This window comes from Rattus norvegicus, chromosome 2 (genome assembly GCF_021556685.1).
Source record: "Rattus norvegicus strain SHRSP/BbbUtx chromosome 2, alternate assembly SHRSP_T2T, whole genome shotgun sequence".
Classification (NCBI taxonomy): Eukaryota; Metazoa; Chordata; class Mammalia; order Rodentia; family Muridae; genus Rattus; species Rattus norvegicus.
In genome coordinates this window covers 45664230-45684113 of record NC_141535.1, presented here as the reverse complement: position 1 = coordinate 45684113, position 19884 = coordinate 45664230, and the positions used below count along the sequence as shown (strand labels likewise).

The following is a 19884-nucleotide window of genomic DNA, read 5'->3' as shown; positions in this document are numbered from 1 at the left end:
GGAGCTTCCTGGAAACGGGACTTTTCTTCTCACCTCGGCGAATCGACTCTATTGATTTCCCTCTCTAGGCCTGCTTTCTTCCCTGAAGCTGTGGTTCTGCAAAACCAGGAGGAGTCTGCTCTGAGCTCGTTCTAACAACTTTTGAAGTAGGCAAGCTTCCTTTCATCTCCTGATGCTAAAATCTGTTCTTTTCTCTTTGTGGATCGCTGAAGTCTCGCCTCATCTTACTGACACCCCCCTTTCTTACCTCCTCAGACCTACATGGAACATGAGTCACTCCTCCCCAACACACACACACACACACACACACACACACATTCACACTCACACACACATTCACACTCACACTCACACACACTCACACACACTCACACTCACACACTCACACACACTCACACTCACACACTCACACACACACTCACACACACACTCACACACACTCACACACACTCACACACACTCACACTCACACACACTCACACACTCACACACTCACACACACTCACACTCACACACACTCACACACACTCACACACTCACACACACTCACACTCACACACACTCACACACACTCACACACACACTCACACACACTCACACACACTCACACACACTCACACACACACTCACACTCACACACACACTCACACACACACTCACACACTCACACACACACTCACACTCATACACACTCACACACACTCACACTCACACTCACACACACTCACACACTCACACACACACTCACACTCACACACACTCACACACACTCACACACACACTCACACACACTCACACACACTCACACACACTCACACTCACACTCACACTCACACACTCACACACACACACACTCACACACACACACAGAATTCAAGATATCAGGGGGAAGTGCTCTTGTGGGACATCAAAGATTCTGATATGCTCACTTCATTCTTTAACAGAAAATGCTACACACAGCCTCAGACAGTTTGTAATCTGAAAATGTATTTTCAATAGTTTTGCTTACCATTGTATTTTTTCCTTACATTTCCGTGGACTCAGTGCCTAAACTAAAGTTAGAAAGTGAGTCATTGTAGGTGATGGGCACTGTATTTACCAGATGTTAGCGCAATCCTTCACTGGATTTCAAACATACCCTGTGACAAATCATTTTAGCTTTCCACACCTAGATCCCTTTTCCAGCAGGCATCCATGACTGAAAAAAACACCCTCATTAGTAAGGTCCATGGTTTTTAATAAAAATACCTCTTATACTCCGGATAAAAAGTTGTGGCCATTACAATACATCTCAGAGGAGAAGAAAGTATGAACTTCATTAAGAACTAAGGCCCATAGCTCAACAGGAAGCCTTCTGAGAACACTGCCTATGTTCAGTAAAAAGTGGAAAATCTGACCACGCCGTAGTTGCAACCTCTCTCCATAACAATGATTTTTCCTCCTCTTACTAAAATAGAGCAGTGCTTGCTGTCAGAAACACATGTATTACCAGCAATGAGGATGTAGGGTAGCGCCTTCAACATCTTTATTTTAAGATTGGTGTTAGAAGATGATGACTGGTAGTTCCCAGCACTTCCTGAGTTGCTATGGATACCTGTCATCCACATCCAGAGCCTGCAGGTTACACTCGGGGACCTTGGCCAGATCGTGAATGATGTCGCCGAAACCGGAAGCAGCTGCGATATGGACACACGTCTTCCCACTCTCGTCGTCGTAGTTGATAATGGATGGGCCCTGACGATGGCTCAGAATGATGGAGCACAGAATTCGATTTCCGCTCTGCAAAAAGAGTCAGAGAAAACCCATCATGAACAAGCCTGGGGGGGGGGAGGGAAGGAGGGGGGGGAGGGGGAGTGGAGCGGAGGAGAGGGAGAGGGGAGGAGACAGGGAGGGAAGAGCTGTTAAAATATAAAGAATGGCTGAAGGAAAGAAACAGGTTGGTCACTTCAAAATTTCTCTCCTCAGAGGATGAGGACTAAGAGATCCACCTGCTTAATATGCACCAGCTTGTCAAGCACTTGTAGGCAACCCTTTGACTATCCAACATGATGACTGTGTCTAAAGTTCACACCTCAGAACTACATAAATTATCCCCCCCCAAAAATTTGCCAAAAACAATGTCTTGTAATGTTTTAAGTAAGTTTTGTTAAGTAATGTTTAAGTACAGTTTTGTGATGGTGGATGCAGGCTTGGCAGGATAAAGAGGGAACGAATGAGCTTCACGATCACATGGTTTGATCTGTGGAGAATTTGCCCCCCACCCCCACCCCCATCCAGCTTCTCAGAAGTTCAGGTAACAATTTAGTTTGGCTTTAGTGAGATGGAGTGTAAATAAGGTGATTCCATTTTGATTTTTTTGTCTGCTGTCTTGGGGCCAGTACAGAAATCTAATCACAAGCTACGGGGTCTCCTACAATTTGTACCTAATTTCTTTCCACAGATTCCCTTTTATCTCAGTTCTCTGCCAGGGGTTCTATCTTTAGCCAGGGCTAACGTCTTCCACGCCTAGTGAACTGATAAAGGCTTGATCACAACATCAGCTGAGGTCAGAGCTAGCCGGACAGGTGGGTCACCTAGGCAACAAAGTGCTCCTTAGATCTGCTCTCTTGACTTCCTCATTTCAGGGGACAAGGGTGGCTGTGAGGACATGTGTGGACTTAGATTCAGTAGTGACACAACAGTAAGAGCAATGATAAAGGGATGCAGAAAACAAGCCTTTTCCCTCAGACTGCCACGGTGAGTTTTAGTTGCGTCTTGCATAGGAGACGCCTACCACACCTCCAGATCCTCTCCTGGATCCATCCTGGGCACAGGCTACGCTGAGCTTTTCCTTCCCATGGGACAGGGAAAGGCCCCTGCCAGAGCAGAGGGCACTGGCACAGGCTAGGCAGGAGCGGGCTCCTGACACAGGAGTTTGGGGATAAGAACTGTGTGTGTGCAGACTTCATTGCCTAACCTGACTTCTCTTACAAAACTTGCAAATTTCAATGTGGTGACCACAGAGCACAGTCTCTCCTGTACCCTCCTGGACCTTGGTCACACAGCTGGGAAGGAACCCTGCCTACAAAGTACACATGTCACTTGCTTCCTCTCACATTCCCTCTTCCCACTTCCTCTTTCTCTCTCCATCCGCCTTGGCTATAACTTGGTGGGTTCCTGCTCGCTATAAGAAGCCTGCCTCTTTGATCACACAGGGGCTTTTATCAATTTTTCTATAGAGTCTTTCACACAATACATGACTCTGCACATTTCGAGGGGTCTGGGACACAGTTGAAACAGTCAAGTGACTTTTTTTTCTTGGAAAATAGGAGCTCCTAGAAAAGGAAAACAGGGGAAAAGTGCCAGCGGGGCGAATCTGTTTTGTTTACAGTTTCCTGGCAGAGAAAAGGAATTCGGGTTGCCAAGGTGATTCAAAGGGCAAGCAGCCCTGTTCAGCTTCCCCTCTTTGTATTGGAGGGAGCTTTAAGGACAGAGGGAAAAAACAAAAGGAGGTCCTTCACCTCTGCTCCTTTTCCTCGCCTGACCCTTGGCAGTGGTGGCAGCCCAGGGCATCTGTGTCTGCCTCTTCTAAAAGTCCTACCAACTTGTCCCAGGCGTCTTGGAGGCTGGAATACCTTAGACCATGCCTCTGAATAAGGTCAGACCCGACAGCTCGCCTAGCTCTGCACTTCTTTCTCCCTGCCTTTTCTTGTGGCTTTCCCAGATAATTCCTTTGCTCGCTCCTGGATTGCACAAATGACGTTATTATTTGTATTTCACTCTGCTTTATGAGATTTCCTCAGAAATAATGGTGATGGCTGTGTGCGTGGAGAGAATGTTTACTGCTTAGGACTTTTCTACACCGCTCCCAACACTGATCCCAGGAGGTAGATAGCTACTGTTGTTATCGGCACATTGGAGAGGTCAGAGAACAGAGGCAAGAGGGACTAAGGAATCACAGCCAAGGACTAGCTGAGCCAGGACGGACTCTGTAGAGTGTGTATGCTTTGATCTTTGCGGAAAGGATCCTGGATGTTCTCCCCGAGGAAGACAAAGTGAAAACTGCTGATCAGACCTGTCACTTAAGTCTTTCTGATGACTCTTGACAACTGAGAACTAAATTAATCAGTAGGTACTCTAGAAAGCCTCTCCTAGGGATGTTGCCATGGTGACCCTCCTCAGAATTTAGAACCCTCCAGAGGCACTGGTAGATAAGCCAAGACCAGGGATGATATAGTCTCTTGGTGACACACAACATTCCCCATTAGCATTCTGGATGTTATCAGCCAAAGGGAGGCTCAGACAGTGGGGACAAGGGAGGTCACAGAGATCAAGACACACTAAGAGAGAAGTAGAAATGCCCAGCTGTGGCCATAGGAGGAACAGAGAATGAGTCTACATCCAGATGGGAGACGATGAAGCTAAGGAGTAATGATAGCACATGGAGCCTGTTCTTAAGTCCTTGCATTCTGCACTAGGATTTACACTGGGCTTGTGGGCTCTTTTGTTGTATTTATTTGCTTTGCTTTTGCTGGTGGGTAATGACCCATGTCCTCTGAAAACTGTTGCAATCTATTGTGTTCTATTTACCCCTTGTGAGCAGAGAGCACTGGAGAAGAGCCTGACTCAGAAGAAGGCTTGTCAAGGAGACAGCTGAAATGATAGATAATAATGTTGCTATATGTGAAAAAACCCCAAAAATTATAGTATCCTGAGTGAGAACTGTTTTATTTTAGGTGTCTGTCATGGTTTTAAGGAGAATGGCCCCTATAGGCTCATATGTTTGAATGCTTGGTTCCTAGTTAGTGGGAATGTTTTGGAAGGATAAGAGGGTGTGGCCTTGGAGGAGGTGTGTCACTGGGGGCAGGTTTTGAGGTTTCAAAAGCCCAAGCCTGGTCCAGTGTCTCAATCTCTGTTTCTCTCCATCTTTCTCTCTGCCTGTTACCTATGATTCTTAGCTACTGCTCCAGCACCAGGCCTACCTGCCTGCTGTTGTGCCCCCTCCATGATGATCATGGGCTAACTCTCTGAAGCAGCAAGCAAGCCCCCTACCACCACCCGTTAAATACTTTCCTTTATCAGAATTGTCTTGACCATGGTGTTTCAGCACAGTAATAGAATAGTGACTACGACAGTGTCCGTTGAAGGAGGTTCAGCAGGAGGCTGAAAGACCAGTAGGTTGTCAGCATAAGTCTAGGACCTGTAATGGTCAATCTTCATTATCCACCGCCTGTATTAGAACCATCAGATGACTGTGGGAACACACCCAGAGGTGTGTCTGTGAAGGAATGTAAATGGATGGTAGATCTGTATAACAAGGAGACAGGGAGCTGAGCGCTGAAGTTCCACTGCGTCCTGACTGCGGATGCAGTGCGATCAGCCGCCCCCAGCTCCAGCCGCCATGCCTCCTCCCATAGCGCACTGCATCCCCTCACACTTAAAGCCAACCATCCCCCTTTCATCCTCAGTTGCCTTTGTCATGGCAACAAGGACAGTAATTAGATGCAGAGTAAGTTGTATGGTGCCTTTCTTTACAGGAAATTCTGATACTCTTCCTGCCTTGAATAAGGGGATATAAACACCACTCCTCATGTGCTAGTGAGTGTGGGGAGGAGGCCAACGTTTTAGTGTCTGTGCTAACGTCTCCTTAGTCACGTCTCCTTAAAGGCCTGCGTGCTTACGACGTGCTGAAGCTGTAGTCAGACAAATTAGACTGGAACGGAGATCGTGAGTCTGCAGCGTTTGAGAACTGACTCCAGAGTGACCAGTGAGAGAAAAAGCCCAATGCCTCTGAACTATTAGACTCTGAACTGTTCTCAGTTAGCTCTCTGGGGGGCCAGAGTCCTAACTACTGCGCTAAGACAGGAGAATGGAGAGGATGCCTGGGAAGGAAGAGCCCTAACTGGCATCACACAGTATGCGACTGTCTAGGTAGCACGCTTGAAAAGACAGATGCAACGCAAAGTCCGAAAACTAAGTAACAATCATAACATGTTGTCAGGATATAAGACAAACTTTTATACAAAAGACAAAATTATTTTTCTATATATTGGCAGTGAACAAATAGAATTTGAAACTAGAAACTACTGTTTTGTATGTGGTTTGTCTTTTATAAAACTTATTCCGAAATTCAACCTCCAATATAGCGTCATCTCCCACCCCCTCTCTGCATATGTGTGTGTGTGTGTGTGTCTGTTTGTGTGTGTGTGTGTCTGTGTGTGTGTGTGTGTGTGTCTGTGTGTGTTTACAGGGAGGGAGGGAGGAGAAGACAGGGAAAGGGAGATGGAGGAAGAGGGTGAAAGAGTTTCAGTCAGAACCAGAGAGAGAGAGAGAGAGAGAGAGAGAGAGAGAGAGGTGTATGCCTGCCTATGTACACTGGTGCACACTCATATGTGTGAGTATGTGAGGGCCAGGGGTTGATGTTGACTATCTCCCTGTCACTCTCTCCTTTGTTTTCTGGGACAGGGCCTCTCATTGAATGTGGAGCAGTGAGCTCCGGGAATCCTCCTGTCTCCGCTTCACAGCACTAGGATTCCAGGGGAACACCTTTATGCCTGCCATTTTATGTGGGTGTTGAGGATCCTAACTCAGGTACTCAGTTTGCACAGCAATCATTTTGCCAGCTGAGCCATCTCCCCGGTCCTCTACCCCTAGTGTGATAGCAATGAGCAGTGGACCGTTTAAGAGGCAATTAGATTGGGCTGGTGGGGAGGGGGTGTTCATTCCTGAGAGGTTATTACTGTAGTTCTGAGAAGTGTACCCTGGTCATTTTGAGAGCGGGTTGCTATGAAGTGGATCAGTTTTCCTGTCTTTCACACGTACAGCGTTTTCTTCCTGTTTATCTTTTCATCGTGGAACAGCATGAGACTCTTGGCAAACACCAAGCACATCCTGGCACGCTACCCTTGACCTTCCATACTGTGAGCTAAAGAAAGACCTATTCCTTTGAAATGACCGCCTCTCAGTGCTTCTGTCATAGGAGAATAAACCAGACAGATAAAAACATGGAAACAGCTTAGAAGCGTGCCTTAGCAGCTATGAACACTGACTGCTCCTCCAGAGGATCTGAGTTTAATTCCCAGCATCCTCATGGTGGCTCACAACTGTTATAACTAACTCAAGTTCCAGGGAGTCCATTCTGTCTTCTGAACTCCACAGACACCAGACATGAACACAATGCACAGACATTCGTGAGGGCAAAACACCCTTACATATTTATGACAAAGAAAGTTATTTCATGATCTTGTTGCTGTTGTCAAGATGCTTTTTCTTCTCAACTTGATCTTCAGACTCAATATATTTCCAATAAATATTGATCAACTGACCCTAAAGATTACACAAAGAAGCAAAATATCAAGAGAAGTCAACCTGATATTGAGAAAGAACAGTAAAGTTGAGGGACCATTATCCCACTTAAAGAGTTACTATTATTCACAGTTGTTAAGACAGAATGGTACTGGCAAAGGAACAGAAAGATAGGCCTTGAGTAAAGAGCAGATAGCCTGGAAACAGACTCACTCATATACATTGTATGAGTCAAACTTTGTCCTTGTGACAAATACCTCAGTTAAGCAACTTGGAGGAAGTTAGTTGGGCTCACATTTTTATAGGTTTTAGTCTATTTCACTACCCTTTGTGCTTAGGTAGAGAAGGGAGACAAGATAGAGGCATCCAATGAACTAGCATCATCACAGAATGCATAGCCCTGCAGGTCTGGAATAACACTTTGTAAGATTATCACTGACAGCAAGTGTGATGATTTGAATAGGAATGCCCCCTATAGACTCAAGTGTTTGAATGCTTGACTCATCAGAGGTGTGGCCTTGCTACAGGAAGTGTGTCACTGTGGGGATGAGCTTTGAGGTCTCTTCTTGCTGCCTGAGGATCAAGATGTAGAATTCTCAGTACAGTCCCAGCACCATGCCTGCCTGGATGCTGCCATGCTTCCTGCCATGATGATAGTGGACTGAACCTCTGAAACTGTAAGCCAGCCTCAGTTAAATGCTTTCCTTTATAAGAGTTGCCTTGGTCATGGTCTCTCTTCACAGCAGTAAAACCCTAACAAAGATGGCTTTTGTTAGCCCAGCCATATCCACACAGTGCTATCCTCTAGATTGATAGAATAGGAAAGAGGCAACAGTCATTGTCACATATGAAGTTAGTTTGTGGGCCTGATGTTTCAAATCTTTACTGCTTTGGGTATTTGGGTCAAATACAAAGGCTGAATTATTTCCAAGCATTGTAGTTTCAAATATGATCTCATTGTACAGCCCAAGAGAAAAGTAGGACACTGAGCAAAGGAATAAAGGACAATGGGAAGCAGACTCCTTCATGTGGAAACTCAAAAGAGTGCAGTGCTGGGCGTGTGCAACAAGAAACAAGACTACAGAACAGCCGTGTAGCAAGAATTTCCATGACCGCTACGCCTCGTCTTTGCCATAAAAAGGGCAGAATATACCCCCTGGGGATTTGCTATCCTTACTAACCATGTGGGAGAGAGGGGGGGCACCAGTCCTCTAGAACCAGGGTTCTTTACCTGTTGACATAGTTACCGACTGTCTCTGAGTACTTGAAGAAAGCTGAAGACTCTTTCCTCAGAAAAATGAGTGCAAGCATATACCGCCCTGCACATAGAATATTAGGTACCACTGTGGGGTACTACAAGGAACCTTCTTATTACTCATTTTACTTCCAGTGACAGATACTTATAGATGCTCCAAGAAAAAAGTATTGACTAATGGAGCAAACACACGAGGCACTTCCTGTGTGTACAATCGTGACCACACTGCCTAAGACAAAAGTAGGTAAGCTATTGGTGTCTAGTAGCGTGGTTCTTCTATGAGAGCAATTCTTAATCCTAGCAGCACATTTAAATTTTGTGGGAGGAGGAAGGAGCTTTAAAAACATTCATGTCTGGGCTCCATTTTGGAACAGCTGAAGGAGAAGCTAAGGGCCTCTGATTCATATAAAAGCTCTTTGGATGAGCCCAGTTAGCATGGCAGGTTGGGAGTCCTGTAATTTACAGCAGGATCACTGATGGCAGAAGGTATCAGCCTTTCTAATGCTGAGACCCTTTAATACGTGCTCATGCTGGAGGGGACCCTGACCATAAAATCATCTTCATTGCTGCTTCAGAACTGATATGAACAGGTTTTGCTACTGTTATAAACCTTAAGCTGAGTTGCCCATTGGTCTTAGGCAACCCCCGTGAAAGGGTCATTCTCACAAGCCATGGGTCGAGAACTGCTGGTTTAGATAGTAGAATCCTCACATACGACAACCGTGTCTCTGTAAAAGTTGGTGATTATAAGAAAGTGAGCAGCACAGGTTTCGGGGGTTTTCCCCTTAGATAAAATCTGGGCTGTCATGGAAACCGAGTGTGCTGCTCTGGCTTTAGCCAGACTGTCACCTAGAAGACAGAGGTTTCATCGCCAGAGAGACAGACTCAAAAGGTCTGGGATGGGGTTCAGGGTTCTGCCATTGGGTAAGGCCTGCTGGTGGGTTCATTCCATTGCAAGGGCTAACTTAGGTGCTAACCCGTGGCTGGTGTAAACATAAACGTCACTTTTGTTTCCTCAGATGAATTGGAGCGGTAAGAGCCATGCCCAAGCTTTATGGATACATGGTTGAGCCCAGAGAACTTCTATCTATCTATCCCTAGGCCTAGGCCTGGAACCTTCCAGCCGCCATACAATCTAATCTTCTACAAGCCTGGACCTTAAAGGCTTCAGCTTCCAGCCTCCGTCTGCTCACCTAGACGTAGAATGTTTCAGCCTCTGGGACTTATTGCTGAATAAACTCACTCTTTCTAGTTCCTTCTGAACTGTGGCTGGCTGGTTCAACTCAGCAGTTGTGGCTCAAACTCCTTTCCGAGCGGACTGATTCAAACTGGCTTCTCTGGGCTTCTGACAGAGTTGCTCTGCTTGGAAAGATTGCCTCTGCACACCATAAACTGAACTGCTCCACAATGACCTCAACTGAGCTGACTGAACTCCCTCCCTCAGTGCTTTTTAAGTAGCCTCTCTTTCCTGTTCTCATGAGAGTTGGGCGCAGCCTGTCTCTGACTCATTCTGTCAAATCTTTCTCTGATTTGTCACTTTGTCTGCCCCTCAATTAGACATCATCGTTTGGGATTAAAGGTGTGTATTTCAGCCAGAAGGATTAAAGGTGTGTGGTGTGTCTGCATTCCAGCTGGATCATATCCTTGGATGTGATCCTTGACCCCTTGCCAGAGCAGCCATCTTGCTGGATTAAAGTTCTGTTCAGGCTGAGATGAGGAAGGGGAACACATGATTCATGTCTGTCAGAATTACACAGGGGGAGATTTTCCAAAGGACACACAGCCTAGAGGCAGGAATCAGAGTGCAAGTGTATTAAGGGTAAATATGTAAAGATACCGTCTTCACCTAAGCTCAGAACCAACATGCACAGGGAATTGCTTGGTTGCTGAACCAGACATCTTGGGAGCATTGCTACTGCAGTGACCCCTAACTAGCCAGAGGCAATTTCCAAGTGCCCCAAACAGTGCTGGCAGGGAGGGGGCAGGGCATATGATTAGATAATGAAAATTTGTAGGTGCACACTAGGGCAGGTGGGCAAGACAAAAACAAGCCCTGCTCACTCTGTAACATTGCCCAGGGCTGGGTTCAGCACTCTGTGATTGAAGCCAAGTTTAGAGGCACAAAACCAGAGCAGTTTCCAAATCACTTGTTTTTTGCCTTACCTCAGGCACATGTGTGAGTCCTGAAACTTGCAGGTGCTACCCTGCCAACATGAAAACACTAAGTGAAACTGTATCTGGGTAGCAGAGATGACTCATCAGGATACCTTGACTAGCCAATAGCAGGAAAGAGTAGGGCTGTGTGCATAGGCATCGGAAGCCAAGGTTGCTGAGGGAAGCACCCATCAGCTCTCCTTGAGGGTGGCCGCAGGTGTAACTCCGCTCATTCGTGAGTGAGCCATCCCCTTGGCAATAGGATAGACTTCAGAGCTATTAGCTGCCTTCACTCTTTTATCTCAGTCTGTTTGACTCTCTTTGGACTGTAGAATTCACAGGCCTACTCTGCTATTTCTGGCCATGTGAACTGAGGTGGCTCAACTCCCATGACAGTGATGTAGGAGTGTGACTCATTGTTTTCCCACTGTTCTGTACAAATGTCAAGATCCTCTGCAGTGGCTGTGGAAGGTTGGGCACATGAGCTCTGGTCCAAAGACTGAAGGAATTTGCCTGGTAACCCTCTGAGGGTCTCTAGAAGTCAATAGTAAGCATTGGGTGCAACATTACAGGTGTGTGTGTGTGTGTGTGTGTGTGTGTGTGTGTGTGTGTGACTTGCTATTGTCTTTCTGGATATGGGGGGAGGGTAAAGGCACAGAGACAGTCCTCCTTGATCTATCATATTAATTTCAAATAAGCACCAGGACGAGCATGTGGGATAGATAGCTCCTGCTTTTGTGGTTGACCTGTGTAGAAATCAGTTAACATGCCTTTACATCATTTGAAGCTGAGACAAGTTCACAGCCTGCATTCTCACCTGGACAGCCCAGTGGAGAGCTGTTTTAAAGTCCTTGTCCACAAGGGTGGGGTCTGCCCCCTTCTTCAACAGCATCTGGGTATGTTGAGGCCGGTTGTGAAAAGCTGCCCAATGAAGTGGTGTCATTCCCTGGAATATAATGATCAGAGGGGACAGAAATGAACACAGACTCCTAAGAGAAAACAAGATACATTCTTGCGAAGGCCAGCAGGTCCTCACTAGCACACCCAGTGCTGTTACTTTGTTGCTTCATTCATTCGAGTGATACTCGATGATTAACTTTCTACCAAGTCAGTAGGTGTTGAGGATCCAAAAGTGAATGTCAGAATCAGGATGCCTGCCCTCATGGGTGTTGGGCTGTGGTAAAATAAAGGAAGACAGGCAATAAACGCACACATAGGAGTCAAGGGATTTCCCTGATCAACAGTGGTCACACAGAGTGTAACCCAGGGAACAAGGTCTGCTCTAAAACAGGCTTCTTTGAGACAGATTGAAGGAAGAGGGATGCCAGCCCCAAGCCACATAGCTGAGGATATGCGCAAGGAGACGGCAATCATGGAAGAATACAAACCCCCAACAATTCCTGCACATGGGGTGACGGCTGAGGTTCCAGTACCTAGGACAGAGAGAGGCTGTATGCTATGGAATGAATGAATGAACTAGAGAAGAGATGAAATCTAAGACAGGCTGATCCTGGGAGGCCAGTAGGCATATCAGTCTTGTATAAATCATTCGGATTTTATTTCACATCAATGGAAACACAGTGGTGGGTTTCAAGTGGATGCTGGAATGATCTTCACACTGTTGCAAACAAATTGTTCCGTGGCAGCTGGTAGGATGGGGCTAGCCAAGTCTCTCTCATGTAGCTAAGCCTCTCTGAGAACTGAAGGTCATATAGTCAAAGGATGGTCTAATGGCAAGTGACTTTATGTGGGGCAAGGGGAGCCTCAAAGAAAGAGTGGTATTTGGGGTATGACAGGAGAGATGGCCTCTCCTTGATCACTCCTCTCGCCCTCATGAAAACATTCAAAGTGAACTGATTTTAGGTTTCCCGAGAAGAGGCCAAGGCACAGAGAAGCTATGGAGTTTCTCTTCTAAAGTTATTCCTGCAGACAGCATGGAGACAGGTAATAGTCCTTCTCTGTTGCACAGGATGTGGTTGGTACAGGTGACAATCCTTGATCTAGTCACCCCAGAGTATTTATTGATCCAGAAATCCATAAGAGTTCTTAAAGCTATTATCTTACTTTATCTTCCAAACCACCTTCTGGAGTGAAAGCTGTAGGAAATCTCTCCCCATGTTCCCAAGATACTTTTCTTCTCCTCCCAGAACACACAGTCAGACCACATTCTAATCTCTCTACATCTGCTTCTGCCATGCAACCGAGTTCTAACCATTAACAAATGGACAGGAGGCACAAAGACTCTCCTAGGGCCTGGTCCGGAAAGCAGCATACCTTTCTTCACACCCGTGCTCTCTTCTCATCTCACTGAGACTGTAGACGAGGATGGGACCACACAACTGCAAAGCCTGAGACCCTAACTGAAGAGAGATCATCAGAGAACAGATCCACATCACCAATCAGCATCATCACCATGATGGGAACCAAAGTGTATTTTCTTGTGCCAGGACATTGAAATTTTGTGTCACCACAGCAGCTAGAGAACCCTGATCCATGCCATGGTCCCCTAGAAGAAGAAATAGCTCCAGTGAAGTGCTCAAGTTCAGTGAGAGCACAACTAAGCTCAGGGAGTGAGGATTGTGGAGCACCGGGCTTAATCTCCTCCACCAGTTTCATATTTTAAATCTGTAATTTATGGTGTGTTTGCAGGTTTCAAGTGTCCTCTAATACTGAGCCTCTAGAGCAGGTCTTGGGGCTATTTAACAAATTGATTCCATATGGAAAGGAATATTGACCTAAAGATGCTGGGGCTTGCCTACTTGGTACAACTGTTGCATTTCCTCTTGGAATGCAGAGTTTCTTCTTCATTTTCAGTTGGGCTACAGGGATTAAAATTCCAAGCACAAGGGAACTGGATTCTTTTTTATTTTGTTTCCCATGATTACTCCTTTTCTAGTGAGATCCTGTTTCAATCACTGAGATAGCTGGGCTCTTGTCTGCCTTTCTTAATCCTGAAAGCTCTGAGCAGTGTTGGGAGCATTGCAGGTGCTAAGAGAATACTACTTATTAAGTGAGAGAATGACTTCTAATTGTTCTTGACTACATTTTTTTATTTTTGTACAATGTGGCTTTGCTTTGTAACAGTTTGCATTTTTTGCCTGTGTGGTATATGCTTGTGCATGTGCTCATGTGTGCACGTGGGTGGAAATGCACATGAATGTGAGTATATGTGGATATAGAAGCCAGAGGTTGGTCTTCAGTGTCTTCCTGGGCTGTTTCCTACCTCATTTTTGAAACAATCGAAGTTGGAGCTCACTGAATTGCCTGGGCTTGCTGGTAGGTGAGCGCCAGGGACCCACCTGTCTCTGCTTCCGGAATGCTAGGCTCACATTGCACTTAGCTTTTTATGTGGTCCCAAATTTAGGTCCTTAGGACTATGCGGGAGGATTTTGAACTATTTTCCCAGGCCCAGCTTTGCATTTTTATATACACATAAGAAGAGCAGATGTCGAATGAGTTCTCCATACAAAATGAACTTGTTTAGTGATTGCTGTTACCAACCTAATGAGTCTTCACCCCAGAATTTTATGGTGAGTGTTCCTAAAAGATCTCATTCTGAGAACTATGATTAGCCTACGAGATGGCTCAGTTTGTGAAGTGCTTGTCTCAAAAGCATGAGAACCTGAGTTTGGATGGCCAGCAGCCCTGTAAAAAGCCAGGCCTACTTGCATGCATTTGTAACACCAACGTTGAAGAGATGGATGGAGGAGGATCCCGGGCTGGCCAGTCAGTCAGTCTAGCTGAATTAGTGAGCTCCAGGCTCACAGAGATACTCTACCTCAAAAAATGAGGTGGAACAACTGAGAAAGAATCCAATATTGACCTCCAGCCTCCACATATGCACACACATACACAAAAGCATGAGTGTGTGTACACACACACACACACACACACAGAGAGAGAGAGAGAGAGAGAGAGAAAGAGAGAGAGAGAAATGTATAATAGATAGCAATGACTATGTACAACTGCGACTTAAGCACATGGGAATTCACTGTGAAAACGTGGTTATAAATTAAACTGTGGTTATGCAAGGCTAGCAATTGTGTCCTACTTGGACTTGCTACATTGTATTATTCTTTTAAAACAATAAAACATCCAAGGGCAACTCCTGCATGTGTTGGTAAAGGAGTAGGACAATAAGAATGTTACTATGTTTTTAAAACATTTATTAGTTTACTTTGTAGTGTGTGTGTTTGTGCTGGGGCACATGTGGAAGTCAGAGGACAGCTTGTAGCTTGGGGCTCTCTCTTTCCTGGATAAAACTCATTCTGCCTGGCTTTCTGGCAAGTACCTTTTCCTACTTAACTATCTGGTCGACCCAAACATTACCATCCTACACCTATTTGGCACCAAGAAATCTATATGTATCAGCTCATTGAATTTTTACAGTGACCCCCAAGTGTAGAAGTTTCAGAATCATTTTTAAAGTGAGGAAGCTGAAGTAGACAGGTTAAGCAATTTGCCTAAGACACTGGCTGAGACTTGGTAAGGCTGGAATTCAAATCCACGTGTCGGTGGTTCTGGAAAAAAAATAATCTTCATCATATTGGTAGATTTCTGTGCTTGGAAAGGAACTCAGGTGCTGGGAAATGTGTGTGTGTGTGTGTGTGTGTGTGTGTGTGTGTGTGTTTGTGTGTGTGGGGTGTGTGTATGAGAGAGAGAGCGAGAGCGAGAGCGAGAGAGAGAGAGACTTAGCTGACTTAAGTCTTGTCACTTTATGCAATGGCGGTTCTCACTAGGGAACAGGTTGTCTCCTATCGTACTAGCTGTGCTATTTGTCTCTAGGTTTCTTCTAAAAGTAGAATTAGTAAGTCTTTAGAAATGACTCCTTTGTTGTTGCTGTTTTTGAGATAGTTTTTCTGTGTAGCTTTGTCTATCCTAGAACTCACTTTGTACACCAGGCTGACCTCCAACCTGCCTCTGCCTCCCAAGTGCTGGGATTAAAGGTGTTTAGCACTATTTCCCGGCTAAGGTTAATATTTTAAATGTAATCTTTACCCTACTTTCATTGGTTAGAAAAGTAGCCAGGCCTCGCCAAACCTTCATCTCTAGCAGAGTTCACTCTGAAAGAATAGTGACTGGTTTCTTCTTGTTTCCCCTTTTATACTGAGTTGGGAGTAAAGGCGTGGACACCCAGGCCCTGGCTAGAAATAACTCGTTTTGGCCACCAACTCTGACTTGCCTTAACTTCCCTGAATACTATTGCATTGTAAACATTTGTAAACTTTAGGTCAAAAGAAATTTCCTGTTGCTTTTTTTTCCCCAGCTGAGCTAATAAGAAATAAAAATAAATCCTTGTAGCATTCACAGCTTTCAAAAGCTCACGGGGAAGCTGGGTAAGTCATTCAGGCAGCTGGGCAGCCACAGATATTGTGCAAGCCATCCTTGAGGGACATTTTTGTACAACTGCTTCCTCCTTTTGTCAGTTTCTGTGGAGCCTGCAGGCAGTTTAGCTGTGCTGGTGAGGGCTGTGGGAACCATATATAGGCATATATATATATACAGACTTCATTCAGGCTTGGAGGCTTATCTGTGCTGAGCAAGGGTAGACATCACAATGGAAAAGTGAAACATGTAAATGTGTTAGCTGCCTATGGCACCAGTCACACAGCAGGCGTTCAAGACATGTTTTCTAAAAGTAGTGAATTCCAGCTTATCAAGGTTCTCTTGGACACGGGAAATATGGAACCTGTTAGATGTGAGATGGCTACCCTCATCTGCTTTTCCCACCATCTGTCTTTCTGGCTCCATTGAGGACCATAGAAACATTCATAGACATGGTGCATAGAAGTCCCCAGATGGTCTTGGTGACAATGGAATTCCATTTTTATGAAAAATAAACATCAGTCCAAAGACCGGAAGAATAATTCACATTAAGTTAGGAACATAAGCGCTCCAGAATGTGTTTCTTTGACATACAGTGTGTCTTGAGACTATCACAGGACTGAGTGGCGGGTGTAGCTGGTGGTACACAGGACAGCCGTTGTGAAACCAGTGCTGATGAGTAACTCTGTGTCCTGAGTCCAGGACATTCCATTTCAACTTCTGCTTAACTGACAGGTACTAAAAGAATCTCAGATCTCCCTCTCTGACAGCCATTGCTGTTTTTCTTTTTCCTTTCTTTCTTTCTTTCTTTCTTTCTTCCTTCCTTCCTTCCTTCCTTCCTTCCTTCCTTCCTTTCTTTCTTTCTTTCTTTCTTTCTTTCTTTCTTTCTTTCTTTCTTTCTTTCTTTCTTTCTTTCTTTCTTTCTTTTTTCTGAGCCACAAGTCCGATTCACGTGAAGCAATTTACCACCTTGCCTTAACGAAGAAGGACACAGAGAGTAATGCTGATATGACCACAGGAAACGCCTCGTTTGTCCTTTGTGCAGAGGACAGGACAATAGCAGGGAGCTGAGAGATCGGCAAAACATCTCTACACCTCGAAGGGTCTAGAATTGCATGGAAGTTCAGTCTCTCCCTCGTTGACATTTAAAAACTGAATGAAAAATGAATGAGAACATGACTGTTCCTAGACATGAACTAAGAAGCTTTACTGTATATGAACTGGACCACGCGAGACAGAGGGAAAGAGATAGAGCAAGAGAAGAAAGAGGGTGGGTAAGAGGCAGGAGTGTGCCAGGGGACCATCCAAGAGGCCAGAAAGCTGTGTATCCAAAATGGCTGAGGTTATACAGGAAAGAGAAGCTGGGGGGCGGGGAAGGGGAAACCCCGCCCCTGGGAGGCAGAGGTTTAGAGAAGAGGGCGGGATGAGAGCTGCTGGGAGGAGCCACAGGTTCTGAGTGAGAGCTAACCAGCTTCTGCTTTGATGTCTCAATAGGCGCCTCCGCCATTTGTCCCTGGTTTCTTTGAGATCCAATAAAAATTAATCCAATAACATTAACCCCCAGGAATGTGTGGGTATTCCCCACAAACTTATAGAGTATCCCTCGGGAGGAGGGGGGATTAGAAATGTGTGATGAACTCTATTTTATTTCACTCCTATTTGGAAGAAACCAAAACCAAAACAAAACAAAATGAAAAAACTAAACTCCTACAGATAAGGAAGGATCAGTAAATTGAGTCCCTATCTTTGCCTTGGAGTTTCCTAATCTAGAAAACCAGCCAACATCACAGTAGCCAAAAGTTACAACTGGAGATCAGTAACTGAGGCTGGGTCTTTAGTACTGGAGATGGCGACAATAATGTGTTTCAAGAACCCTCTCTCTTTAGAGTTGCCAAAATGATGCAGCCACTAAAAATGTCTTTAGAATGGAGATTTCTATAATGTAAATCAGACACTACTGAGAGGGAAAAAGTTAAAGATCATAAAGTAGAAGCAAATTCTAATGAGAACAAACATACAAAATAAGTAGAAGCAGAGCCTGGTTGCGCATGCCTTTAGTCGAAAAATTTGGGAGTCAGAGGCAAGCAGATGTCCAAGTTTGAAGCCAGCAGAGTCTGCACAGTGAGTTCCAAGACAGTCTGGACTACACAGAAACACTGTCTTGAAGGACAAACAATAAAACAAACAAAGCAAGCGCAGAGAGACTAAGGTTGCGTTTACTTTTCGACAGAATCAAATAGCCCCCTTCTTCTAGACTGAATCACAAGAGCAGTTATAAAACTCTAACACAGCAAGGACTGAGCAACTTCTGCACAGCATTTCATTCAACGCCCAAAACGTGTTTGGAAGATTTTTTTCTTTCACTGACAGTTCACTGTAGTAGCAGTTATACCTGTGGGTAGAAATAAGGATGTGAGGTTGCATCCGAGAAGTAAGCTTCATCCTCATGGAAAATCTTTTCAGTTATGAACTGGAGATGACTGACAGTTGTCAACAGTGTTAACAGAACCTTGCCACAGGGATAATTCTGTTTCATCCATCGACCTCACAATATCATTTATATACATCACTACTTCAGAATCGTAGATGTTGGTCCCCACATCAACTCTTACTTAGTGCATCAGTAGAAAGTTTGTGTAAGTCAGACCTACTACTGAGGTCCGGCAATCACAGGCATTTAGGGGAACAGTAAGTTCAAGGACAGCTTGGGCTATAAAAGTAAATTCAAAGCTGACTTTGTCACTCTACTGGGACTTTTCTTAAAAAAAAAAGAAAAAGAAAGGAGGCTGGGGATATAGTTTAAATATGTTAGACTGTAGGTTCTATGTATGAATATAGGTTCTATGCCCAATACCTCAAAAGAATTAGTTCACTAAAAAAATACAGCTTGTATATTACTATTATCAACTTGCGTTTTAAAACATTCGGATAACTGTATTTCAAAACAATGAATTTTGTAATCCTATATATTTTGTTTTGTGTAGTTTCAGATATTCGTCTGAACAGAGGTCCACAGGTCCAAAGCCCATTGATGCAGGAAATATGAGTAAGAATTTCCTGCTCTTGAGTCCATAGGGCATTTTTGAAAGATGGTAAGCGATAGAAAATATTATTTTTTGGAAATCAATGCTGGAAATAACTAATGCCACCTAGAATTGTCTGACTTGTGAAATACATAACTGAGTTAGGTAGCAAAACAGAGGGGAAAGGGACTTTAGAGTATAAATAATACAAATTGCATGACTTTTTCTTTTTTCTTTTTTTTTTCCTCTTTTTTCTTTTTTTTCGCAGCTGGGGACTAAACACAGGGCCTTGTGCTTGCTAGGCAAGCGCTCTACCACTGAGCTAAATCCCCAACCCATGACTTTTTCTTGAATTAAAATTTTCTGGTCCTTTTTATAACATGTGTTCATATGTAATGTGTGTGTATATAATATATATCATATCAATTAAGATTAATTATTTGCATATATTCACCAGTTTTTTAAAATATTTATGATTATTTTAAAGTGTGTGTGTGTGTGTGTGTGTGTGTGTGTGTATGTTTGTATGAGAGAGAGACCTGCATACCAGTCAGCATCTGTGGAGTCCAGGGAAATTCAGTCCCCTGCCACTGGATTTATAGGTGATTGTGAGTCACCCTTACACGGGTGCTTGGAACTAAGCTTGAGGCTCCTGCAAGAGTAGGACGTATTCTTAATCACTGAGCCATCTCTACACACACACACACACACACACACACACACACACACACACATACACACACACACACGTACACATGTACACACAGTACACACACATGTACACACACATGTACACACACAGTACACACACACGCACACACACGTGCACACACACGTGCACAC

At 44.6% G+C, this 19884-nt stretch overlaps 1 protein-coding gene and 1 long non-coding RNA gene across 10 annotated transcripts in view; one reads left to right on the top strand and one right to left on the bottom strand.

Annotated features, from left to right (window-relative positions):
- Positions 1–19884, bottom strand: part of Ankrd55 (ankyrin repeat domain 55) — a 100139-nt gene that overhangs the window by 26148 nt on the left and 54107 nt on the right. For all 8 annotated transcript variants that reach the window (XM_087626031.1, XM_087626037.1, XM_087626053.1 and 5 more), the window contains 2 exon segments: positions 11511–11639; positions 1595–1779 (listed from right to left, as the gene is read on the bottom strand). In XM_087626031.1, the coding sequence (XP_087482157.1) occupies positions 1595–1779; positions 11511–11639 (314 nt within the window).
- LOC103691456 (uncharacterized) overlaps positions 1–19884 on the top strand; it is a 102597-nt gene that overhangs the window by 37537 nt on the left and 45176 nt on the right. The window contains exon 1 of one of the 2 annotated variants that reach the window (XR_015673962.1): positions 3448–3637. The exons of the other annotated variant lie outside the window; for it this stretch is intronic. This is a non-coding gene — a long non-coding RNA (uncharacterized LOC103691456). Of the gene's footprint in view, positions 1–3447; positions 3638–19884 lie in introns of those variants that run through there. 2 annotated transcript variants of the gene reach the window in all.